This window comes from Guillardia theta (genome assembly GCF_000315625.1).
Source record: "Guillardia theta CCMP2712 unplaced genomic scaffold GUITHscaffold_89, whole genome shotgun sequence".
NCBI lineage: Eukaryota > Cryptophyceae > Pyrenomonadales > Geminigeraceae > Guillardia > Guillardia theta.
Genome location: NW_005434585.1, coordinates 87,649 through 112,083, shown reverse-complemented (window position 1 = coordinate 112,083; position 24,435 = coordinate 87,649). Strand labels below are relative to the sequence as shown.

At 52.3% G+C, this 24,435-nt stretch overlaps 8 protein-coding genes across 8 annotated transcripts in view; 4 read left to right on the top strand and 4 right to left on the bottom strand.

Annotated features, from left to right (window-relative positions):
- The window catches only part of GUITHDRAFT_144609 (hypothetical protein), a gene marked incomplete at both ends in the record, with an annotated part of 4,152 nt that extends 1,441 nt beyond the window's left edge, over nucleotides 1-2,711 (bottom strand). The window contains 6 exons of the mRNA XM_005824836.1: nucleotides 295-424; nucleotides 624-748; nucleotides 938-1,046; nucleotides 1,330-2,388; nucleotides 2,532-2,638; nucleotides 2,676-2,711. Of these exons, the coding sequence (XP_005824893.1) occupies nucleotides 295-424; nucleotides 624-748; nucleotides 938-1,046; nucleotides 1,330-2,388; nucleotides 2,532-2,638; nucleotides 2,676-2,711 (1,566 nt within the window). The remainder of the gene's footprint in view (nucleotides 1-294; nucleotides 425-623; nucleotides 749-937; nucleotides 1,047-1,329; nucleotides 2,389-2,531; nucleotides 2,639-2,675) is intronic.
- A 998-nt stretch (nucleotides 2,712-3,709) lies between these two features.
- On the top strand, nucleotides 3,710-5,683 carry GUITHDRAFT_115887 (hypothetical protein; the record flags this gene model as incomplete). The annotated part of the gene is made up of 1 exon (XM_005824835.1): nucleotides 3,710-5,683. The coding sequence occupies one exon, from the start codon at nucleotides 3,710-3,712 to the stop codon at nucleotides 5,681-5,683; it is 1,974 nt and encodes a 657-aa protein (XP_005824892.1).
- A 1,393-nt stretch (nucleotides 5,684-7,076) lies between these two features.
- On the top strand, nucleotides 7,077-7,907 carry GUITHDRAFT_144607 (hypothetical protein; the record flags this gene model as incomplete). Its single annotated transcript, XM_005824834.1, has 1 exon — nucleotides 7,077-7,907. One exon carries the CDS (start codon nucleotides 7,077-7,079, stop codon nucleotides 7,905-7,907), a length of 831 nt encoding a protein of 276 aa, XP_005824891.1.
- Nucleotides 7,908-7,972: 65 nt separating this feature from the next.
- GUITHDRAFT_154823 (hypothetical protein) lies at nucleotides 7,973-9,474 on the bottom strand. Its single transcript, XM_005824833.1, has 5 exons — nucleotides 9,257-9,474; nucleotides 9,048-9,205; nucleotides 8,801-9,001; nucleotides 8,643-8,754; nucleotides 7,973-8,593 (listed from the first exon to the last, which is right to left on the bottom strand). Exons 1-5 carry the CDS (start codon nucleotides 9,371-9,373, stop codon nucleotides 8,078-8,080), a joined length of 1,104 nt encoding a protein of 367 aa, XP_005824890.1. The 5' UTR covers nucleotides 9,374-9,474; the 3' UTR covers nucleotides 7,973-8,077.
- Nucleotides 9,475-12,028: 2,554 nt separating this feature from the next.
- GUITHDRAFT_154822 (hypothetical protein) lies at nucleotides 12,029-13,311 on the top strand (the record flags this gene model as incomplete). The annotated part of the gene is made up of 9 exons (XM_005824832.1): nucleotides 12,029-12,152; nucleotides 12,206-12,256; nucleotides 12,300-12,439; nucleotides 12,488-12,556; nucleotides 12,606-12,684; nucleotides 12,799-12,846; nucleotides 12,903-13,081; nucleotides 13,141-13,198; nucleotides 13,249-13,311. Coding segments are annotated over exons 1-9 (760 nt in total), but the record flags the coding sequence as incomplete, so codon positions are not given.
- A 329-nt stretch (nucleotides 13,312-13,640) lies between these two features.
- On the bottom strand, nucleotides 13,641-15,119 carry GUITHDRAFT_144604 (hypothetical protein; the record flags this gene model as incomplete). The annotated part of the gene is made up of 10 exons (XM_005824831.1): nucleotides 13,641-13,709; nucleotides 13,757-13,789; nucleotides 14,155-14,202; nucleotides 14,255-14,328; nucleotides 14,378-14,496; nucleotides 14,545-14,624; nucleotides 14,671-14,745; nucleotides 14,823-14,901; nucleotides 14,950-14,999; nucleotides 15,090-15,119. The coding sequence occupies 10 exons, from the start codon at nucleotides 15,117-15,119 to the stop codon at nucleotides 13,641-13,643; spliced, it is 657 nt and encodes a 218-aa protein (XP_005824888.1).
- Nucleotides 15,120-16,349: 1,230 nt separating this feature from the next.
- Nucleotides 16,350-22,753, bottom strand: GUITHDRAFT_115881 (hypothetical protein; the record flags this gene model as incomplete). The annotated part of the gene is made up of 26 exons (XM_005824830.1): nucleotides 16,350-16,433; nucleotides 16,595-16,639; nucleotides 16,694-16,735; nucleotides 16,783-16,878; nucleotides 17,040-17,156; nucleotides 17,229-17,282; nucleotides 17,339-17,383; nucleotides 17,431-17,492; nucleotides 17,526-17,614; nucleotides 17,665-17,756; nucleotides 17,994-18,042; nucleotides 18,097-18,197; nucleotides 18,250-18,309; nucleotides 18,354-18,412; nucleotides 18,472-18,514; nucleotides 18,566-18,622; nucleotides 18,668-18,751; nucleotides 18,797-18,892; nucleotides 18,949-21,396; nucleotides 21,445-21,478; nucleotides 21,527-21,615; nucleotides 21,673-21,733; nucleotides 21,785-21,849; nucleotides 21,908-21,979; nucleotides 22,044-22,599; nucleotides 22,665-22,753. The coding sequence occupies 26 exons, from the start codon at nucleotides 22,751-22,753 to the stop codon at nucleotides 16,350-16,352; spliced, it is 4,689 nt and encodes a 1,562-aa protein (XP_005824887.1).
- Nucleotides 22,754-23,883: 1,130 nt separating this feature from the next.
- Nucleotides 23,884-24,123, top strand: GUITHDRAFT_115880 (hypothetical protein; the record flags this gene model as incomplete). Its single annotated transcript, XM_005824829.1, has 1 exon — nucleotides 23,884-24,123. The coding sequence occupies one exon, from the start codon at nucleotides 23,884-23,886 to the stop codon at nucleotides 24,121-24,123; it is 240 nt and encodes a 79-aa protein (XP_005824886.1).
- Nucleotides 24,124-24,435: the final 312 nt, after the last annotated feature.

Below are 24,435 nucleotides of genomic sequence, written 5' to 3'. Positions count from 1 at the left end.
TGCTGCTCCCTCGTCATGCAGGCACAGGGAGGAGGAGAGGAAGGTACCCAAGGCGGTGGAGATGGAGATGCGAGGAGCTACTTGATCCGCGTCCTCCTCCGCAGATAACTGATGGTTCTCACGTTAGGAGGGGGATGGAGGAAGAAGAGAGGAGGGAAAGGACGGAGGGAGGAGATGAAGAGGAGAGGAGGGAGAGGGGGGGAGGGGGGCGGGGAGGAGGCCGAACCAGCTGAGACAAGGATCCGTATAAGTGACAGAAGAGAGAGACAGAGGAAGCAGAGGAGGGGAGCTGACCTCGACGCCAGCGAGCGGGTGGAAGACGTCAACTTGAGGAAGAGACTTGGCCAGGAAGGGGATGGGGAGCACGGTAGAGGACTTAACGATCACGATCTGAACTCCCAGCGCCTCCATCATGATCTTTGACCTACAGCACGAGGAACTAGTCAGACCCCAGACGTCTTTAAGACGTTAACACCATCTGCACCATCATGGTTTGAATGATCTCATATCATTGTTCACATCATTATCGTCGTCATCATTTCTTCCTCCACCTCCTCCTTCTCCCCCATCACCACCATCAACATCTCATCACCACAATCAATCGTAAAAACAATCACGATCACCTTGAACTGATATCTCCCACACAGTAAATTCTCGTGAGCTTCTTCCCTAGAAGTTTCCTGAGAGGTCTGCAGACAAATCTCTGTAGGAGGCGCTGGTAGATGCGATGAACAAAGTTTGGAGTCCCCTGCAAAAGCAAGAGTCAAGAGAGGAAGAGGAAGGAGAGATAGTAGAACTATAAACAGAGTTATCATCATCACCATCATCATCATCATCATCATCATCATCATCGCCATCATCATCATCATCATCGCCATCATCATCATCATCGCCATCATCATCATCATCATCATCAGTAGCAGCAGCAGTAACTGACCCTCATTTCTCGTTCGTAGGCTTCCAGTGCCCAGGGAACTGTAAACTTATAGACCAACTCTTCCGAATCTCTCATAACCGATTCATGTATGATTTCAAGACAATCTCCCCTGTCGTGGACGTCATTGCTAATGTTGAAACCAGAAGCAGCAGCAGCAGCAGCACTATCACCGTCACCATCATCATCATCATCATCATCATCACCACCACCACCACCATCATAATGGTTATCATAATCACCATCACCATCACCATCACCATCACCATCACCATCACCATCATCATCTACCAACCATTATTGTCATCTTTGTTATTGTGTTTATCAGCTCCATCATCTCAATCATCAACATCTCCAACCCCCATCACCACAGCTCAACATTCATCAGCTCATACCTGGTGAACATCACAGACGGCTTCACCTCCTGGCAGTTGTACCGAAACTTCGTTCTGCCCTCGCTCATAGCAATCGCTCCCCCACTCTCCATCATGCAGAACAGCTCGAGGACGAGTCCAGCAGGCTCTGACCATGACAGGAAGCTCATCGAGACCTCGGAGCGCGAGAACGAGCAGGACAGGCTGCGCTCCAGCACTGAGCAGACGACTTGAGCATGGGAGAGGGGCAGGGGGCGAAGAGCTCCGTCAGACGCATGCTGGTAGAGGAGGAACGCCACGTCATCAGGTTCGCATCTCTCCACGGGCGAGAAGACCCTGTTCCTTACATCCCGGATCTTCTTCAGACGGTGAGTGAAGGCATACTCCTTGTGCCGCAGGAAGCCTGTCACCCCGTCGATGCAGATGATCTCCTCCACGTCCGTCTTGCTCCTCTCCTTCATCCCCTTCACCTTCTCATACAAGTCCTCGTTCCCGACAAACACAACCTTGGACCGAGAGTCGGAAATCGCTGCCAGCCAGTCCTCCTCATGCTGGGACTCGTGCAGCGGTACCACCGTCGCTCTCAGGGAGAAGGCGGCAACACAGATCGCAACCCACTCCGCGCAGTTCCTGGAGATGATCGATACGCGGTCTCCCCTCCTCACTCCCATCTCATACATCAGGTCCCTGACATCTGTCGCCAGGTACCTGACCTGGTTGAAGGTGACGTACTTCCAGGCTCCCAGGGGATACAGCGAGTCGACGATCCAGTAGCCGTACGCGTTGCGATGCTTGTGTATCTCACACGTCCTGTCGAACAGGCCCAGCAACGAGTCCACGGGCGCATGACTGGCCCAGAGCAAGGACAGCCCTTGCTCGACCTCCCCCAGGGGAATCTCTTCTTTCTTCTTGAACAGACGTTTCAGCAGCTGAGGGCTCCATCCTCGCTGCTGCAGCTCCCTTCTAGAGACGTTTCCTCCCTCGACGCTGAGAGATCTGCACACAGACTCCTGCACTCTCTTCGCAAGGTTCAACCTCCTCTCCCCGGCCCCCTCTTCATGCGCTGGTTTCGCTCCTGAACTGCAGAGACGTCGTTGATGCGCGATCGTAGGCCATGGAGGAGCATGGAACTGCTTCTGCTGGACGTATCTGACGAGCAACAGACGTCATCCATGGCCCGATCTTCGCTCCCATCATCATCGCTCACCTCGCAACAGTCGGACCTGGGCGGCTCAACCCAAGGCTTGCTGAGCTTCTCGACGCTGCAGCTGTCAGCCAGAGGAATGCTTCTTGACGGAATTTCAAACAAGCATTCATAGCACACAGTTTCCTGCCATCACAACAGGTCTCAGAGGGTATTTCATGACTTGTGTCCCCAAATTCAATTTATATTCATTCTGCATTGCTCATGCCAGGATTTCAGCCCCCACATCCTCATCTCTTCTCTCTGTACTTCAGTCAAGTCTCATTCTCCCCTTCCATCCTCTGCTCATGCTCGTTTGCTCCATCCTCCTGTCGTCTCTTCCTCCTCTGCTCGCCTCTGCCCGCCCCCCTCTTCATCCTTCCTCTCTGTGCATATTCGCACGTGGAACCACCCCCTTGTCCTAGGGGAACCCACCCCCTTGTTTAACAGGTAGGGGTGTAGTCCTGTACATTTGGATGACACCAGTTAGCACTTTCCCAGAGGGGGTGGGGTTTCTAGGGTGGGTAGTGAAAGTGGGGTTGGTGGGGTGGGGAAAATAGCATCCACTGGAGGGGTGTCTGATACTGTTTTCGGTGGGGTGGGGGTAGTAATAGTCCACCGAGTGACGCAGAGCGAAAATGGATACGAATCAACGAAGAGGATGCGGAGGCGATGGCGGGAAGATGGCGAGAGAGAAGAAGAGAACATGAGGAGACGTGTTGAATCATCAGACGACAACGACTGGAGACAAGAATGACGCCAAGAGCATGAGAAAGACAGAAACACAAGAGGGAAGGTCGATAGCAAACAGCACAGTTCAGTACCGGGATGTAGAAGATCCAGATTTTCAGTGGAGATTGTAGGATCCAAGGACAGAATATTCGAAGGAGCAGAGAAAGTATCAGCAGCTATTGATTGCTATGTCTGACTCAATGACGAGGACAAGAAGGAGGAGAGGGGTGGGGAGAGTCTCATTAGCAACAATGATTTAGATGCAACACGATTTGATCATTTATGGGATAGAGAGGATGGCGAAGGGGTCTGAACTCCACTGATGATCTCTTTGTAGTTTGATGCGAACAACGATGGAGAATCCTGCAAGCATCTTGCTGTTGATGTGAAGGACTTTGTTTGAACAATCCGTGCTGGTGAAAATGCAGGACTGCAGGACCTGATTCCTACACTGAAAGTTCTCCTCTTCGTTTCCGATCCTCAACGATGCAGCCGCATACCAGCAGCTCTGAATCTGACACGCTGCAGCCCAAGAGCCATGGCGTCTTCGAGGAGAGTGTCTACCAAAGGGCACGAGCAGCGAATATGATGACCCTTCTTGCGCTGTTCTTCGCTGAGACGGTGGTGCTCCCATCCCTCTCCTCCTACCTTGCAGCCTTCCATGCCGAATCGACCATGCTCGGGTTCTGCATCGCGGCTACGTACGTGGGGAGCATCTGCACTGCTCCGCTCTTCTCCTGGTTGTACACCGTGACCTCAGCACGTGACCTCTGCCTACTCGCCATCGTCCTGGCGGCAACAGGGAGCCTCTTCTATGCTCTTGCTCACAGTGTCATTGCAATCCTCTCAGCTCGCTTCCTCGTGGGCTGTGCTGCCGGCGTGCAGGGCTCCCTGGTCGCCATGTCCAGCGGAATCTGCAGGAGGGAGGACCGGTACAACACGGTGGTTGCCATGAAGTCGCTGTACTCGGCCGCCTTCATCCTCGGCTCGGGGTTGGCGGCAGTCGCCACCTTCGTCCACACCCCCGCGCCCGGCCCCTTCAACCACATCGAGCATGCTCTGCCCAGGTACGTTCACATGCTGCACATGCCCAACGTGTCGGACGTTGTGAACTCGCGCCTTTCCTTTGGATCCCTCGGGGGACTGGTGATCCCTCCTGACCAGCCGGGGGCATCCAAGACTGCAGCCAAGGCAGCGCTGATGAAGGTGGTTCGGAGAGAGGAAGGGGGCGCGGGTGCCGCGCGTCATGCGAGGAAACTTCTAGACTCCGAGGAGCCGGCGCGACGGGCCTTGCCGTCGGTGAACAGCGGGAAAGGACGGTCGAGGGATCGGAGAGGAACCAGCAACGTGGTGAACGCGAGCAAGACTGGGGCAGGAGCGTTCAGATACTTCAGCAAGGATGTGCACAAGATGACTTCGGAGCTGAACAAGGTGGGCAAGCTCACACAGAAAGATCTGGGGATGGGAGGCTTCACCAAAGAGGAAGAGATCGAAGAGGCTGGAGGGCAGAAAGGTCTCAAGACTGACCAGGACATCGCCAACGAGATCGGCGATCATCGCATGTACATGCCCCAGTACGTCACCGCCATCGTCGGCCATGGCCTGCAGGCACCCGGCTTCCTCGGGGTTCTCATCTGCTCCCTCGCCTTCGCGTTCGTCTACCACGAGTGGAGTTACATCCCCAGCGAGTTTCCTCGAGAGAAACTTCAGCTGCCCCTGCCAAACCTCCCGCTCTCCTCCTTCAACCCCAGGAGCAACCCTCGCTTCCTCCTCCACCTCACGCCCATCATCGCCTGCGTCGCCATGGAGCTTCTCTTCCAGACCTGGTTGGCTTCGGTCGAGACCATCGTCGCGCCCATCACTGGGATCTACCTGGGTTTTACCATCGACGCGACGGCTGTCTTCATGATGGGCATCTTCTCAGCTGGGGTCGTGGGCATGGCGGTGCTGCAGCCGATGAAGAGCCACTTCTCGACTCGCTCTCTGATGATCCTGTGCATCCTCTTCGCCATCCTCGGCATGCTCCTCTGCGTCCCTTGGTTCGGCCAGCTCTCGCCATGGCAGTACGCCCTCGGCTGCTACACCTGCGCCTTCGCGCTCTTTCCCGCCTCCTCCATGGCTTCGGAGGTGTTCGCTCGATCCGTGTACGCGGCTGGAGCAGAGGGAAGGGATGTCTCGTGGATGCAGGCCTACTGGGCCGTCACGACCATCCCCTCCCACGTCATCGTGCCCATCGTGCTCTCTTACCTGCTGCAGTTCGACAGGAGCGCGTCGCTCTGCTACCTCGGGCTGCTCATCTTCTCTGCTCTGACCGCCACTGTGTTCATGCACTACAGGAGGACGATGACTACTGCTCACTTGGGCGAGGAGGATGATGCGGACGAAGGCACGAGCGTCATCCCTGCAGCCCCCCAGCAGAGCTCCTACGGGTCCTTCCCTCGACCAGCTCAGCCGACGTAACCGACGAGGTGAGAGTAAGGGGGGGGGGGGGGGGGGGGGCGCATGTTGCTGGACCCGCGCCGTGTACGACATTCAAGGCGCTTGGAAGAAACGAGCTCAATCTTTAATGACGTTAAGACTCGCTCGTCGCAAATGAATTCTCTGTTGACTGAAACTTGCTATCTCTCGTTCACTCTGACCCTCCCATGACAATCTGCTTCATTTTACCGGTTCATTTCTCTTGATCTTTGAAGTAAAATTTATTTCTTCGCTGCTTCCACCCACTTACCATTCCTTCGTTGACCTCTGAACTCAATCTCTCTCGAACGTCGCCACTTTGCTCGATCGTCTCCCTCATGTTTGATCTCCCCTCCATGGAGCTATCTTCGTTTCAACTTTCCTTGATCCTCTTCTCAAATAGAACTCCCTGATCTTAGAACTGCAAGAACTTTCTTTCGCATCGTTCTCGAAAAGTCATCATCCTCACCTGCTTTAATCTCCCCAGACCACAAAAAATCAACAAAGACAACCATCAACATTGTCATCACAACCACCAAAACTGTCATCATCATCGTCGTCGTTGTCATCGTTGTCGTCATCATCATCGTTACAATAATTACCGACTCAGCCTCCAGCTTCATTTCTGTACTTATATCCTTACCGTCGTCGTCGTCGTCAGCAGCAGCAGCAGCAGCAGCAGCAGCAGCAGCAGCAGCAGCAGTGGCAGCTTCATCATCAACATCATCAGCACCAGGACCACCAGCACCACCATCACCACCAGCACCACCAGCACAACCACCACCACCACCAGCAGCAGCAGCAGCACCAGCATTGTATCCGAGGTTCTCCCCTGCTTCTCTTCCTGTTTCTCTTCCCCTCTTTACTTTCGTCCTACCAATAGCAACCTTTACCACCACCCACCCACCTAATGCCTTCTCCAAGTGTCACTGATGTATCCCTTTAATGCTCCACCATTTTCCTTATCTTGATCTAATTAATAATAATCATCCCTATCACTCAGCCATCTCTGCTCCACCCTCTCATCCTACCACCCCCTAATATACCCATCGTCAACAACAACGGGACCGCAGAGGACGAAAATGATTCACTTGCCATGGAGCAACGAAAACTCCTCGTCCTTCCCGTCCTTCCCGTCCTTCCCGTCCTTCTTCTCCACCCCCTACGACACCTTCATTCCCTCGGATGAAGATGTCCAGAAGAAACAGGCGGAGAACGCGGAGCTGGAGCGTAACATACAGCAGAGAGAAAAGGAGATAGCAGACGTGAAAAGAAGGATAGAAGAGAGAAAGGAAGGAAAGAAAAAGAAGGAGGTAAGTGCTCTCGTGAATCCTCCTTGTTCCTCCCTCACTTTCACTGCCCGTCCTCCTCCCCTTCATCAGATTGATTCGAGAACATGCAGGAGCTGAAGGCTTCTCTAATCAAGGACAGCGCAAACTTCACCAGCTCCCTTACCATCAACGGGGTTGTACATGAAGTTCCTCTCTCCTTGCAAGATCATCTGCAGCGGGTGAACGCGGAGTCCCCGCTCGAGCTGCCGAAGGACGAGCTGTCGATGCTGGAGAAGAAGGAGATTAGCACGACCAAGGTCCAGTGGAAGTACAAGAAGGAGACGTACTGGAGCAGGGGATACGTTGCAAGCAGGATGCCAGGCTTCAACGAGAAAGATTTTGCAATCCCAAACAAGGACAGCAAGCCTGCCGAGGGCTCGCAGCAACCCAAGAGGGACAGCATCTGGGACAACCTCTCTAACTGGACCAAGACCTTTCAGGCAGAAGAGGAGCAAGTTGAACTAGTGGCTCCTCCCCCCAAGGTCGATCAGTCCAAGAAGAGCCAAACTGCCGAAGCTTCCTCCATCCCCACTCCCATCCCGGTACCCAGGCAGGCCGCAGCCCGTGGAAGTTTTTCTTCTGTACCGCTACCTCCACCTGCTCCTGTTGCTGCTGCTGCTGCTGCTGCCCCTCCCCCTCCTCCTCCTCCTCCTTTCCTTCCTGTCCTCCCCGGTGCTCCTGCTCTCCCTATTCTCCCTCAGGCACACAGCAACGGGATGGTGCCTCGGCAGCCGTTCATGATGGTTACCTCCGAACCTCCTCGTGTGAGCCCTCCGCTGACGCCCAAACGAGAAACTCGAGCAGCAGGGGGATCGCCGCCGCTGCAGTATCCTGACTCTCCTCCTCCTCCCCTCCTCCTGCATCCTGTCGGTTCGCATCCGATACCGATGGCCTAGTCCTGATCAGTCAGCAATCAGACAGACTGTGAACAACGACGAAAGATTTCCACGAGTACAAATTCAACGGGCGATAATTTACAAAAAGAAAATAATATTTGATGTCTGTAAAGGTGCGCTAAGTCAATCAAGCCATTCATATGACGAGAAGGAATCTCTAGCGCCTCAAATCAAATAGGAGGTTGTCCAGGTGGGCTGGAGGGAGCGGCATCTATACGAGAAGCATTCTTGCTCTTCTTCTTCTTGTTGGGATTCGTTTCTCCTCGCTCCTTGGCGTCTGCCTCCATCTTCTCTCGCTCTTTCAGTTTGATGTATCTCATTGTCCGTCGCTTCATCTCGTCTCGTGATACAATCGCCTCTTCGGTGTATTCTGCTCGCGTGTCGCCCTCCTCCTCCTCTCGTTCTCGTTCCGAGGAGACCTTGGGGAAGTTCATGCGGGAAGTGAAGGAGACTCGCGTGTTGTAGGCGTTGGATTCTCTGACTCCGCTGCTCTTGTTTGCCTTGCTCACAGCTTCTTTCAGCTTCTTGGGCATCACGGGACTTCTCAACTCCTTGTCCGTCCCCTCAGCTCCGAGTGCAGAAAGTTGCTCTTCGTTGGGTACAAAGGCAAGAAGGGAGTCAGCGTACAGGGTGACCCACTCAGTCAAGCCTCCCTCCCCTTCATCCGGGAAACTTTCGGGGGGAATCTGCAAAGCAGGATAAGGAGGGAGGAGCACAGGGATCAAAAGCGAATACTTCAGTGCGATCCTTGCAAGACTTCATGCGGAGGAAGCCAAGGCGGATAGATTCCTTGATGTGCGACATTAAAGACTCGAGCTGGTACAGCTTGACACTCAAAGCATCAAGCCTGTTGTGCCACAAGTCATTGAAAACAACGCATAAGGTCATCATACCTTTCCAGCGCCATGTCATAATTTCTCTCACACAGTGTGAATTGTCTTGTCTCGTTCTCAACAGAGTGCGAGGTCTTGCTAGACAGCTTGAGCAGCTGCCTATCAAGAAACTTCTTTTCTTCTTTGAGCGCTTTCACTCGTATCTCCTGGTCTCGTACTGCTTCCGTCCATGCTTGGAAGGTTAATGTCTGCTTTTGGAACCTGGAACAAGAATCAAGAGAGCAGGGCAAGTTACTGTTGACAGTACAATTCCACTATCCGAGTGATGTCACTTTCTCCTATCTTCTGCATCATCGTATTGAACACTTCTTCAAATGCTTTAGCTTTTTTCTTCAACTCATTTCTTCTTGGAGAGTCCTTGTTTGGATCATATTGATGTTGTAGCTTTGACGTCAATTCTTTTACCTGGGAGAATTTGAATTACAAAGAGGCAACTGATTGGACACTGACTCTTACCCTTTCTTCATGCTCCTGGATTATCTCTTTCAATCGTATTTGTCTCTGGATCATTCTTTGCCTTTGTTCCAGCTCACCTTTGAACTTGCCTTGCAGCTCGTCTTTTACTTCAAGCATCGTCAACAGCTTTCCTTGTCCCAAACTTTTCTCGACTTCATGTAAGTTATCACGCAGTTGTAGTCTCAAAACTTCAAAATCATGACTGTATTCTTTAAGACTGTCTTCAGTCTGTTCAAGATTCAGTCACAAGGCAGAAAGCTAATCAGAAGAGTTTCACCTTCTCCACGAGATTCCGCATGGTGATCATCTCCTTCAGCGCGACTTCGTGTTCCTTTTCCAACTCCATCCTTTGGGCGTTCTCGTCGAGAATTTTCTGATCAGTATCTTGAATTCTCTCCTTGAGGTTGCTGATCCTGCTGAAAGCTTCTGCCAGTTTTCCGGAACCTGACTGTTCTCGCTCTTCCATTTGAATCGACACCTGACAGAGTATCAAGGCTGACCGTGGCAGTCCAACATAGAGGTCGATCCTACCTGGAGTTCGTTCTCTAATTTTGCTTTCTGCTTTTGTCGAGAGATCTTTGCATGCTTGATTTCATTCAAGATCCTCTCGAGTTTGAACAAGTAGTCCATGACTTTCTTCCGGTAGGGCTCTTCTTCCATCATCTTCTTCTGAGTGTGATCTGAGTCCGTGAGGAACCTGGAAGCCTGATGTTTCCACGTCTGCAGTTCGTCGTCCATCCATTTCTCCCCTTGAAACCTTCCATGCTGACTCTTCTTCTTGGACACCTGGAACATGAATGAGAGAGTGGAATACTTCACAGACTCCTTTACGTCAAAGGATATTCCAATCATCTTGCCATACTCCCTCAGTTTTTGCAAATTCTGTTTCATTTCATACCTTCAAAAATCAGTATCAGTGACCACTACAATAGGTGAAATTGTACAGTGAAAAGAACAAGAACAATGGTAATGTGCATACAAGAGCTTTTCCCGCGCAGATGCTTCTTCCATCATGTTTTGCTCGTGGGAGCTGAACGAGATTGGCGTGTTCTCTACTTCTTTCGCAGCATGGCGAGAGGACAGTCTGCTGCCAGCTGCAACGCTTGCCGGTCTGGCAACATTCGGTTGAAAGGAGACGCCCGGGAGCTCCAGGCTCTGTATGGGTGTCTTCCCTACATGCCTCGGATCCGTGTCGATCAGCAGCCCAGAACCTGCAGGGCGGGTCAGTTGGAGACACATCGAGGACAGCAGCGAGTACGTTCTAGGAGGTGCTCCGGATCTTCCTGCACGAGCTTGTTCAGACGTATTGCAGCTGTGATGGCATCCTGAGTGAGGAAATGAGGCAGTCCCTTGAGCTCTTGTCTTGTCAGCAGATGATTCATGTCATTCGGCGCATCATTCTGCGGATTGAATGTCGCGACAGCAGGCAGCGACTTTGTCGTCATGGGAAACTGTGTTGATCAATCAAACAAGCAAGCGATCCCACCAAGAAGAGTGTGAATGCTTCACAAGTTTGAGGTGCAGACAACGACAGATTGATCAGAGCGCCGTTAAAGGCAGAACATCCTGCGCAGTGAATTAATGCTCAAGAATCATCCGGTTGGGCTTTCAAGAGGTGGCAATCGAGAGATGCTACAACCTCTAGCCAAGACAAAATTCATCGGAATCAGAGAGGTTCAATCATCGCATTTCCTTGGTTACAAAACTCGGTTACGGGTTGTCGGCATGAAATCATCGATCTCAAGAGTCACAGTTCTCTCTCAGTATCTTCATCTCTTTCTGTCCTACAATGTTCTAAGAGTTGAGACGCATGTCATCGTTTGCGTCTGCTCCTTTTTACCTTCCTCTGCTCTATCCGTCTCGCTGGCTAGTCTTATTTCGATCGCAAACGTCTTGCTTCCCTTCACTCACCAACACCATCACTGAGTTCCTCCCATGCCAGTCTCTCTCCTCCTCTCTGCATCTCGCACATGCTCTTCCCTGCTTCCCCTGCATCTTCGCCGCACATCCTTCACTGCCACCCCACGGTTAGCTTGTGCATGGTCGGTTGTTGGCAACGGTAGGCCCCTCTAAAGCCTATTTCCACTGGCGGTAGTCATTCCGGCACATTCTTCAACATGTTTGCGATATTTTTGAAATTTTATTTTCAGATTCGAAATATTACACATCATATTGGGATATCTCAATCGATAAGCAAAGTATCGGTGACTACCCACCTCAAACAGGATCGACTACCGACCCCATGCAGGCTTGATAAATCTGGGGGTAGTCATCGGGGTGAACCATATTGAGGCGGGCTTACAACCAAACATACCACCCTGGTAAAGTAAAACTACCCTTGGATTTCTGAAGTACTCTCCACCCCTCAATTCCTATGTACCCCACCCTACCTATCCCCTGGATTCGGTCTCGCACTACACCACTTGGGTCCTACCCAAGCTGCGACAACGGCAAGAAATGGGATAGAGGCATGGGCGGAAGGAGGAGGAGGATGGTAGAGGAGCAGTGCGAGAGAGACTGAGATGAGATGAGGAGATAGCAACATGTAGAGACAGGGGGACAGGAAGAGCAGATAGAGTCAACCGAGAGGAAACGCAGGGCCCAAAGAAAGAGCGATGTATGAGCCAGAGACCAGGGACAGGTTGGAGCGACACGTCAGGAGACGTCAGATAACAGAGAACAATGTCTGTCCTCTATTCTATTTAGCGAATGAAAGAGAGGATGCCTTCGGCATGTATCAGTCGACCTGCATTGAGCCCAGGGCTTGTTTGCAGGTGCTGTGTTTGTGTGGACTCTATCCATGGCAGGATCTACACGAAGGCCGCAGAGCGCGAGAAGCACATCATCTGCCGTCTCTTTCAACTCATCTGGAGTCAATGTGAAGAATTTGCTCCGGGTGAGCAGAACAAGGCACGGCCAGTGCTCGAGTTGTGATGGAGCTGCCCACAGGATCCGGATCAGAGCTCTGTCGCAGACTCGGAGTCTTCGACTCCCAGAAAGGAGAGAGAGGAGCCGGTTAGATGCCGAATGACGCTCTCTGCAGAAATGCTTCGGCTCTAGCGGGATGAGGGACGTCTTCAACGGTGAGAGCGAGAAGCAGAGCGCCGAGTCGCACGCCAAGTTGCGCAACATCACTGGTTGCAACCTCCATGACATTGACCTGAAAAACACCTTCCAGAACAGGTCAGAGAGGTCGCGCGATCCCTCCCCTGCTGAGCTCTCTCCCTGCAGGAAGAACGTTTCGAGTGGGCCCGAGCAGGAGTACACGTACAAGAAGAACCGGGGGGATGCGCCGAGATGGTTGAATAGGCTACACCTGCCGGGGCTCTTGAGCTGAGGGGCTTGTCAGGTATCAAGGTTCTCCCAACACCATCCTCGATCCAGACTCAAGGACTGCAAGTAGCCAGAGGAAGACGTTTGGGAAGAAGGTGCGAAGAAGGAGATAGCTGGAGGAAGAAGCAGAGAGGAAGTGAAGGGAGGAGAGGGCAGGAGAGGAGAGGTGAAGAGAGGGGAGGGAAAGCCGGCTGACCTGGTATCATCAGTATGAGACGAGCGGTGATATCATCCGAGATCCTCCTCAGGAAGCAGAGGTAAGGATGCCTTGCCGATGTCGGCCATGTCGCTTACGGGGGAGTCATGGTATCAGAGAAAGAGCCGGAAACAAGCCGATCGAGGGAGGACACAGTTGGTGGACCACGGGGACATCATCAGCGGAAGGGATCAGACTGTGATCCACTCTTCGGGGAAGAGGCAGACAGGCGCATCGAGTGCGGCTGCGCACAAAAGCACGCTATCCCTGCTCAAGTGGGACGAGGGCGGCCGAAGGCATGTTTGTCTCGACGTGCTCTGCTGCAAGCGCTGACGTGACTTGCTGGACTTGTCAGGAATGTCAATGAAGGGCAAGATGGCATGGGGACACCTCAACCCAAGAGTGCGCGCATGGTGAGTGGTCGAGGGATTGCTTCACGTCATACTGATGCTTCACCCACCAGCCTGCGGCCAACTCGAGCTCACAGGTGCAGCGAGTGCTGACGGAGAACTTCCAGCCACAGAGAACTCCGTCAGGTCAAAGCAGCATCGACAACTTGGCGCTGAGACTTGCATACGCCGTGACTGCTCCGAGGTCAAACGCAACAGGGAGAGGAATTGCAGATTTGCAGCAGTGAAGGAGTGGGCAAGCGGAAATTTTCAAGACCTTCTACTGTTAAATCATAAGATTTTGTGAAGACTGAATGAAATTTGCTGTGACTGTTTTTACTTGCCCTTGGTCATTTCAAAGAGGTTGGTCGCTTGATGACTCATGAACCCCTCATACCGGTAACTTTTCCCAGCTTCGTCTCTGCAGGAATTGCTTGTCAAGTTCCTCTAACGACTCTCTCCCCTCTCACGTGAAGCTGTCTCGTTGCGCGAGCTCGAAGTAAGCATACTTCCAGTTGCAGTTGATGACCTTGCCCTGGAGTTTCTCGTCAGTTCCATTCACAATCAGCTGCATCATCTCACCTGCCATATGACCGGCACGTCGATGGTCACAGCCTGCGGCGAACGAGGTTGATCGGCAGTCGTGCAAGTTCACAAAACACCTCAGTTGCTGTCTGTCGCAGCTTCGATCCTCGCTCTCCTTCGATGTCGTCTTTCATGGGGACTCCTGCTCCTCGTGTCAAGGCTCAAGGAGAGAGGAAGAGAGGTGGAAGAGGTGCCTGCGCTGGCCAGAGCCTTTGCTGTCTTCTCGATATCGTTCAAGCTGTCGACTTTATGTCTGCGGCTGACATCAAACGTTTGCTGCTTCTCACAAGAGAAAGTCACGAGTTGATGAGAGCTGTGAAGTGATTGACGTTGTTCCCATGCACCTGCGAGGACAAATGAGCGCAAACCAACAAGACGACAAGAGATGCACTCACAAGCACCCATGCGGCATACTGACTCTCCTCGTTCACTGCTTGAACATCCTGCCGGCTTTCTCAGGCAGACGCTGCCACATCCGTTTGTATTCTCTGTCACCTCCAACGTTGGAAGCGCCCATGGAACAACCTGAAGGCAGTTGAGGGTCCTTTCAAGGAGGCTGTCTAGACTTGCTGACGTCATGCTGTCAGCGATGACCTAGATGGGAGACAAGACATTCACTTGATCTTGTTGTGTGCAAGTTGTGGATGCTTTGCAGAAGCCCATCTGTGAGCAGAGACTTGTGAGACGATACTGACTTGAGGATTCTATTTCGATTCTTTTCCGAGAGCTCGTAAACTCTGAAACAGGAACATGCTGAGTTCATGCTCGCAACAGTCAAGACAAACCTGATCTCTGACACGAAGATTTTGGGGAAGAGAGGCTCGGGGTGCTGGAAGTAGATTGCGTTGAGGTGTTTATCTTCGAACTAACAACCTCCAGTCAAGAGCTGAACGAACAAGGAAGGACGACACCTGGTAGCACTCCTTGGCCCGGTAGCCCAGAGCTTCGAAGATCCGTCCAATGGAAGCGATTCCCATGCTCGGACTCTGACGAGTCAATTGAGCGAGTGTGAGAGTAGCTGCATTCGTTCGGTTGCCTGCGTTTGGATCGTGCGGAACGCCACATGGTCGTTGACAAAGCTTGCCTGGTGCTTCGCTACAATGTCCTCGTACACCCTGACGTAGGAGACTCTCTGACGGTATCTGGACGGGGAGGTCACGCAACAGCTCTGCTCACTGCAACCAGCTCACTGCTCCCAGAGCTTGTCGAAGAGCGAGAGGGTGAAGCGCTGAGCCTGACTCTTTGCTGCAACAAGGAGGGTGAGCGGAACAGATCATCTCAGCTTGCAAGAGCATTCCTGGGATCCTGGAGTGAGGGAAATGAATCCCACCGGAGAGATTTCGTTGGAGAGCTGCAACATGGTGGCTAAGGACGAGGTGGATCGCGTGAGGGCTCCTTCCTACCTAGCTTCATGGTTGACCGAGGAGGTATCATACGTTTGCAAATCATCCCGCAAGTGCAACTGCGACAGAATCAGGCGGAACGAACGCGCCCATGTGTCCAAAGAGCTCATGGATCCAGGCTGCATCAAGACCGACACTCTTCCATCACTTATTTCCCTTCCATCTCACTCTGTACGAGCATTGTGTATGAGATAATTATCCTTCCTCGAAATCTTCCAATCCCCTTCCCTATCCTTTCGTATCGCTTACTTTCCTCAGCAGCACTGCTCGGCTCCTCTCAGCTCCTCTTGTTCCCTCCTCTCCTCGATCCTCCCTCCCTCCTCCCTCCCTCCCTCTCCCTCCTCTCTCTCTCCCTTCCTCCTGTCCTCCTCCTCCCTTCTCCCCTCCTTTCCGCCACTCTCCCTACTGCAACCAACTGGGGCGTATTACAAGTACCCCACCAACACCTGATCCTTGGATTACCCCACCTAACGACTTCGAATTCCAACAAACTCTACTAAGAATAACCGGTACTTTTAGTACCCTACCCCCATGTGTCGTCAAGCAACGGCCCCCAAATCGTGACTTGCGAAGTTGCGATGACGCAATTCGATGACAACAATCAGATGATGGAGATGATTACAAGTAGATGATGGAGATGATTACAAGTAGATGATGGAGATGATTACAAGTAGATGATGGAGATGATTACAAGTAGATGATGGAGATGATTACAAGTAGATGATGGAGATGATTACAAGTAGATGATGGAGATGATTACAAGTAGATGATGGAGATGATTACAAGTAGATGCTGATTGAGATGTAGATGATGTAGATGATGACGGTAAGTAGTAGATTATGTATCTGATTACATGTATGAATAGGTCAGTGAGGAATTATGACTTCTTGGATACATTTTTCACTGTGTTTGGATCAAGAAGGTCTCGGGTAATGAAGAATATTCTTTCCGTTCTCCTGCTCCTGCTCCTGCTCCTGCTCCTGCTCCTGCTCCTGCTCCTGCTCCGTTTACCAACACCACCATCAATTCTTGCTCGCGTCTCATCCTTACTACTCTTCCTGCTCATGATTCGTCAAGCTACATCACCGCTTAGCCTCTCTCCTGCTTGACTCTCGACGCCCCTGAGCATCGGGGAGGGCGACGGCGAGTGAGGAGGCGGGGGAGGGACCTGATAAGAATTCATTCACCTAGTCTAACTTGATTGCCTGCTGCGGGTCTTCGAGAAACTCCTGAGCCTTCACGAAGACCCTGACGGACTTGGGGATCTTCCACTGCAACCAGGACAAGTAAGGGAGAGGAGGAGACTCTCGGCGAGGGTGGAGGGGCAGGAGGCGAGGGAGGGAAGAGAGCGAGCAGTAAGGAGGAGGGAGGGAGGGAGGGAGGGAGGGAGGGAGGGAGGGAGGGAGGGAGGAGTTTGAGGGAGCGCTCTTACCGTGGTTTCATTCGTCCGCTTATTCCACCAATAAATTCTTCCATCCTGCCACCTACAGTCACAATAGAGCGCGGTAAGGGAGGGCGAGCGGCGAGGAACCTTGGAGCTGATCTTTCTCCATGCCTTGCATTCTTGACAATGCTGAAGGGAACGAGTGAATGAGAGAGCATGTCACACGCTCCGCTGACCTTCAGCACAGTCTTCAAATTGATGTACTCCTCCTGCACTTTCCTCTCCGCCACCGACAGCTCGTTCAGCTTCTGCCGGGCCTCAGCGACCAGAGCCTGTGCAAGGGCATGAGAAGACAGGAGCAGGAGCAGGAGCAGGAGCAGGAGCAGGAGCAGGAGCAGGAGCAGGAGCAGGAGCAGGAGCAGGAGCAGGAGCAGGAGCAGGAGCAGGAGCAGAAGGACGAAGACCAGATAAGTAGAGGATTTAAGAAGACTACCTCCCTCGCACGAGAGTCTGTCTCTTCCTGAATCTCTCTGGATAGCTCCGCCTGCTGCTTGGCAGACTTTGCTTCCTGCATCACTTGCTGCTCGATCTCCAATGCCTTCATAATGATCTGACGGCAGCGTGAGGATCAGCTGAAGGAGGCGGATGCCACCTGTGCTCTCTCCTGCTGGGCTGCCTGCACCTTCTCGTTGGCTCGAGTTCGATGCATCTTCTTCTCGTGCCTCTTGATCTTGAGCTGAGAAGAGTCCCAAGTCACATGGTAGTCGTTCTCAGCTGGGTCATGATTCCAACCTTCTGCTCCTCGACCGCGATCTTTGCCTCTGCCTGCTTTTTGATCTATCCAACGCGTCAGGCTGGAGTTGTCAGGGCCCACTGGCTCTGACCTTGTCAATCTCCTCTCTTGCCTCGGACGCCAACTTTGCGAGGGACATCGAGATCTCGATCTCTTTCATCTGATCTCAAACTCACAAGGCAAGACCGCCAGGTTGCTGCCGACTTGCCTCGTTCTCGTGGTTGAACTGCATCGCCTTCTTCTTCAGGTCGAGCTGCATGGTAGTCGCCCTCAGTCTTCGGTCCCAGCAGCGTCAGTTCGACTCCACCTATCGCAGCACTACTACCTGAGCTTCTCGGCTTTCTCTTGCGAGTCAGGAGTCTCGACGCTGCCCAGCTGATCTGCTTCTGCCAGGAGGTTCTGCAATTGTGCGCTTTCCTGTGGAAAGATCAGTAACGACGGAGGAAGAGCAGAAGAAACAGGAGAAGGAGCAGCAGCAGCAGCAGCAGCAGCAGCAGCAGCAGCAGCAGCAGCAGCAGCAGCAGCAGCAGCAGCAGCAGCAGCAGCAGCAGCAGCAGCAGCAGCAGCAGGAAGAGGAGAAGGGGAGCAGCGGGAGCAGGAAGAGGAGAAGGAGAGCAGCGGGAGCAGGAGTAGGAGGAGGAATGTTTTCATTACAGCTTCCATCAGCTTCTCGTGCTCGTCTCGAGCGATTGCCAACTTTCTCCTGCAGCATGTCTAGTCAAAGGCCCGCAACGGCAGAGGCAGGAGAGTGGTTCACTTCGCATGCTTCATCTTCGCTTCGGCATCTTGTTCGTTTTTTCTTGCAAGTCGAATGCTCTCCTTCATCTCTTTGTCAATCCTCTCCTTCTCCTCAGTGCACTGAAATCTCCGTCAGCTTCTGATGACCCTCAATCACCGTCAGTCCTTCCACCTGCTTCGTCGCCTTCGCGATCTCGTTCTCCCAGAAGGCTCGGTTGCGCTCAAGATCCAGCTGCAAAACAGTCAGAGCAGCAGAACTCATAAGTCTCTTCCAACTTTCGCCTTCTGGAACATCTGCGACGCCTCTGTCCTCATGATCGATGCCATGTTCTTGCCTGGCCAGCAAGTTATCAGCAGGCACTATAGCTTGAATTCTGCAAGCAGCTCTGCCCACCAGATTGAACGATGTCCTCAGTGGCAAGGATAGTAGCCTTCTCCTGAAGTCTAGTCTCAGCTTTCACGAAGGGATGGAAGCGGGAAGACAAGACCTCCTGGTCTCTGAGCGATCGATCTTGGTCGATCTCCTCCAGCTTCTGCTTCAGTTCCTGTAGCTGCGTCAAGAAGTTCGGTCCTCCTGTTTCAGCTCTCACCTCGTTGATCCTGACAGCGTCCATCACAGCCTTCTCCTTCGCCTCCATCACTTGGTTCATCGAATTCTCCAGCAGCTGCGTGATCTGCAAGGCGGGTCAAGAAAGTTGGAAGTCTTTGACGCTGCGAACCTTCGCTATAGTATCGTCAATCGTGTCGTCGTCAACGACTTTTCCTCGTCTGCTCGACGACTGGCCGACGCTCTTGACCGTCGACTCCTCAACTTCCTGCACAAGATCTCGTCATGTTCATGACGGCGAGAACCCGGCCCGCATCCACTCACCGTCGGCTGCCTCTCATCCACTTTGCGCAGAAGATGAAGCAGCAGACTGATCTCCACAGGTTTGCAGGAGTCCAGCGCTTTCAGACTCTCTCTGACTTCATCCAGCAGTCTCTTCGATCGCCCTCCGTCTTCCTCTGCAGTCCCAAGGAATTTTTCGATGGCGCTGGAGATTCTGGAGTTTATTGCCTTGAGCATTTCAATCACCTTGCTCCATGTGTCCGTGTCTGCCACGTTCTGATGCCTTTGACTGGACGAAGATGGAGGAGTCGAGTTGACACGACTAGAGCTCCCTTTCTCCTCCGTAGACTTTTCGGCCAGGAGGCAGCTCACCAGTTCCGATGGTGTGCTGTCGCTGCGCCCTCCAAAGAGCTCACAAATGCTTTCCACTTGGTACTCCCTTACCCTCTCCACCAAGAAGACAAACTCCTTCATCAATTGCAGAGAAAATTTGAAGTTCCAGTCATCCATCGGGGTTGCGAGCCTGTCCGATCGTCTTGAAGGAGGTTTTGAGGTCTCGATCTCCTTCCTTTCCTCAACCGAAGAGTTCACATCAACACTTTCACTCTTGTCCAACATTCGAACATTCACATCCTTCTGCCTCGTCTGATATCCCCTTACCCGGCTCTGGATCTTGACTGCTGCCTTCTCCTCGTCCGTGATGTCCTTCGCGGCTCCGGCGGCCCCCTTCCCTGCCTCTGCCTGCGGCTTCGCCTTCGCTGCTGCTTCAGCCTTTGCTTTGTCCTTCCCGGCCTCTGCCTGCGGCTTTGCCTTTTCGGCTCCGCCTACCACCTTCTGGCTGGTCCCCGCTCCGGCTGCAGCCCCGGCTCCGGCTCCCTGCTTGGCGACCTGCCCTGGCTGTCTCCTCGTCTGATATCCCCTTACCCGGCTCTGGATCTTGACTGCTGCCTTCTCCTCGTCCGTGATGTCCTTCGCGGCTCCGGCGGCCCCCTTCCCTGCCTCTGCCTGCGGCTTCGCCTTTTCGGCTCCGCCTACCACCTTCTGGCTGGTCCCCGCTCCGGCTGCAGCCCCGGCTCCGGCTCCCTGCTTGGCGACCTGCCCTGGCTGTCTCCTCGTCTGATATCCCCTTACCCGGCTCTGGATCTTGACTGCTGCCTTCTCCTCGTCCGTGATGTCCTTCGCAGCTCCGGCGGACCCCTTCCCTGCCTCTGCCTGCGGCTTCGCCTTTTCGGCTCCGCCTACCACCTTCTGGCTGGTCCCCGCTCCGGCTGCAGCCCCGGCTCCGGCTCCCTGCTTGGCGACCTGCCCTGGCTGTCTCCTCGTCTGATATCCCCTTACCCGGCTCTGGATCTTGACTGCTGCCTTCTCCTCGTCCGTGATGTCCTTCGCGGCTCCGGCGGACCCCTTCCCTGCCTCTGCCTGCGGCTTCGCCTTCGCTGCTACTTCAGCCTTTGCCTTGTCGTTCCCGGCTGTGGTTGTTTCTCTTTTTTGAGTTTGCCTCTCCCTCTCAACTCGTCTCTTTGGAAGAATATTTTTTCTCACAATATGCCCTCGGAACATGGACTGGATTTTTGCTGCAGCTCCATCGTATGTGAAGTATTTCTTCTTTACGTTCTCGTCTATTTTTTGTCGGCAACGTGTCGCATGTCTAGTCAGATTGACCTCTTGTAGACTGATGTCGTTGAACGTGTTGACATCTGGCGATAGTTCAGGATCGATACGTTTCGGCTTGAGGTGTGATGACCAAAATTCCAGCTCTCTCGAGGTCCCTCCCTCCACCTCTTTTGGTCTTGCTGTTGCAATTTCTTGTTTTTTTGTAGCAGGGGCTGCCAAGTTTCCTTGCGTCGTTTCTCTCAGGGTCTCGATCCTCTGTAGCATTTCGGCGCTCCTTTCATTCTCGGCTTCAATGGTAGAAATTGTGTACGCCAGATTTGCTTTGGCCAATGCTGCGTTTTGCTCATCATCGTCGCTATTTGTACTCAATCTTTGTTTGTCGAACAAGGCATTTGTAAGAAGGCTAAGCAAGGTCGACTTGTCATGTACAATCGGAATCCGGAAGGTTCTAAGTAGAATTCCCCTCAGCCAGTTCTGAATTTTTGCGGCAGCTTGATCCTCGGTGAGTTGCACTTTCCTTCTGGTAAAATTCACCCTTTCCACGACATCTCTTGCATTTGTCAGACGTACAATCAGTTTCCTTGCATATCCTTGCAGCAGACATGCATATTTGACTTTCATAGCATTGATCCGCGTAGATTCTGCGCTTTTGGAGGGCGGATTGGGAACGGAGGACGAGCTGATATACTGTGAATTTGGAAGCCTTGCGCTCATTTCCTCACGGTCTGTCTTCTGCTTCTTTGAGCGCTCTCGGGCTAGATTTTGTTTTACAAAACTTGTGTGATCAGTCTCATCTTGACTATTGAAAGCGATCGGGGAGCTCGACCAATCTCCGAGGTGAGCATTGGAATCAGGGTTCGAGGAAATCATCATCACCTTATTTCCTTATCACATTGCGAAAATAAGATTTGTATCTTAATTTACCTCAGGCGTGTGATGGCTTCGGAATGTTTGAAAGCTTTGATCGGACAGGTCAGCATTTAATAAAAGAAAGAAAGCGATGTACCCTTTCTTGCCTTGCGTATTTCGCGGACCTGAAATGATTCTTGACTGGAAATCGTAGTCAGCATCACGCAATTGGAAGAAATCAATCACCTGTCGGATTCTGTTTTCAGAACGAAAAGCCTTTGATCCAGGTGGAGTCGGACAGACCGATTGGAGCACACTTAAGACTGAGTTCAGTTTGTAACGCTTTAAACCCTGGATTAACGTTCTGGGGTTTGAAGACGATCAGAAGCAAAAACTGACTAATGCAGATACTGACTTTTTTAAATCAGGATTGAATTCTCTTGCAGTCCCATCGCTGATCTGTTTGTTCATTTCTGCAAGCTGTGAAAGGAATGAGCTGGCCGGCATATGAACAGTATATCAAGAAATAATTCATCACCGCTGAAGCCAAAGGAAGAATTCCAGTGAGTTCTTTCGATATGTCCTTGATCTGATTGATGATGAGAGATTCCTGCAGCAAAACATTCATAATATGCCTCTTGATCTGACAGTGTAGGATCATCAAAATAGCGCACCTCGTAGTGCAGCAAGTCTAGGTCGACAGTCTTGCCCTTCGATCTAGGTCTATTGAAGACTTCTTGCATCTCTTCCATCTTGCTGCAAAGCTTATCTATCCGTGTGGCCCGTTTTTCTATGGCTTCAAAAAGCACATTCTCAGCTCGTCGAATCTTGGGGTCTTGAAAATTGCCAAGCGTTGTCTGTATTTGTGCAAGCTCCTTCGCTCTCGCATTTGTCATCGCTCCGATTTGTCTTGCGATGGAGCGCACGCTATCTCTCTGATCAGATAAGCTGGTTGAAGACTTGATGTCTGGAAAGAATCGAGCTTTGGACACTTGCTTCTTGGACTCAGTTTTGCTCGCCTTGTGTTTCTTCGTTCCGGTCGTTCCCGGGACTTTCTTGCGAGCTGGTGTCTGCCGCACGCCAATTCTGCCTGATCTAGCACTGTCAATACTTTCAGATAAGTTGTTGGACGCTTCTTGTTCTGCTTCATCGGTCTGTGGAGCATCGGCAGCTTGAATTTCATTTGGGAAGTTGTCCTCGCCCCCCGGTGACAGGTCCTTTGCTGCTTGACTGTCATGCGTCCCAAGGGAAGGGGAGATTCCATGGGTCTCGATCAGGTCTTGAGCTTGACTCACTTGTTCGTTGCTCCCTTCTTTCTCCCCTCCTGCTCTAGACTGATCTCAGAGTCGGCATTGCCATCATCAGCCTTCATTGCATGCTCCATTGCAAACTCAGCTGAGATGAGCTCTCGTTCCTGCTTGCTCTTCAACTTCTTGCTTCAGCCTATCATCTCACTTTCACCCCACTCTCCTCCTCTAGCCCCTCCATGGCTTCCAACGCGCTTCATTTCCTCTTCCTGTCTCCATTTTTGTCGGTACCGTAACTCCTCAGTCAACGTTTATCCGTTTGTGGAAGTTGGCACCAGTGGGTAGGGTATCTTTTCATGGGGGGTGCTTGAGAGAATTATGGGGTTGGGGTGGTGTGTTGTAGAGTACAATTCCCTTGTAGAACAGGAATTTCGATGGGTCAATATTGTGTTGTTGGGGTGTCGATTTTACAGATAGGGTAGGGGGTACCAAGAACAACAAAAGTAGAACATGACAGAGGGTAGGGTAGTAAAGAGGAAAGTTCACTGACTAGGAGACCTCATCCCCACGCCTGCCCCCGGATGATCCAAGGGCCCGCAGAGGGGCCCGCCTCACCTCCACCCTGATCCTCCCGCCGGGACCGTCAGGGAGGGTCGGACCGGGCCTGTTGGGTAGCAGCGGCCCGGACTAGGTGCCGAGAGAGTGACAGTTGCCTAATCCGACGCCCTTATATGATATGGAAGTACGGCCACATACTGAATATTTGATGCTGAGGGCACGGACTGAGCCTGTGTGATCGGAGGACTGCAGTGCGTTGCACTTCTCAAGCCCTACCCATCAGTCGAATAATCTTGGCTGCGCCGGCAGTTCATTTTCACCGAGTCACCGGGCCAGGCCGCCCGGCCGGCCCGGACTCGACTCGGAGCCTCCGCCGAGTCCGATCCGACGAGTCCGACCGGGCCGAGTCCGTCACTGGCCGGGCTCGGATCTGCTGCTGAGGCGGCGCCCGGCTCGCATCTCAATAATGTCTCACTTCACGTGCGATAGATGTCGAGGAAGTGGAGCAGGGAGGCTGCGAAATGAAGGAGAGAGACGAGGAAGAGTAAGAGGTGAAGAGAAAAAAGATGACGGTTCGTGGAAGGATTTTCAGCACCACACGACTGATGTTTCCTGTAGATTGCTGCAGGAAATTTCAGACAACCTCTGTATTCTTGATCGGAAGAGGATCGTGTGGAGGGGCAATCCTGAGCCTAAGCATTTAACCATCATGGATCAAGGCAACGTGGACGAGATAGAGAGGATTCTATTGAACCTCCCTGATGATTCAATCGATGCGATCATGATGAAGCTGTTGAAAGCAAAGATGAGCAAGAGGGACAGGGAAGCAACGGGAAATGAGCCCGATGATTCGAGTGCAGCTGCAGCTGCAGCTGCGGCCAAGAAGCCAAAGGGGCACGTCACGATCAAATCCCAAGAAGACGATCAGGTAAGAAACGAGATGGTATGAAAGATGCTGATGTACTGTAAAGAAGGAACAAGGGCAGGAACGAATGACATCTGAAACAAGAAAGCGAAAAGGTGAGGATGTATTGAATTTACTGTAACTAACAAACAATATCATTAGCAAGCATGGAGGAATATAACGAACGCGAGCACAAGCAGAAAATACAAAGAAAGGGAAAGGAAGACTCCTCTTCCTCGGACACAACCGACAACATCAAAGACAGCAGTGATACGAACGAAAGGCCAAGAAAACCAAAACAAGAAAAACTCACAAGCCAGAAAGTAAAGGCGAGGATCGCAGAGCTGGAGGAGGCCG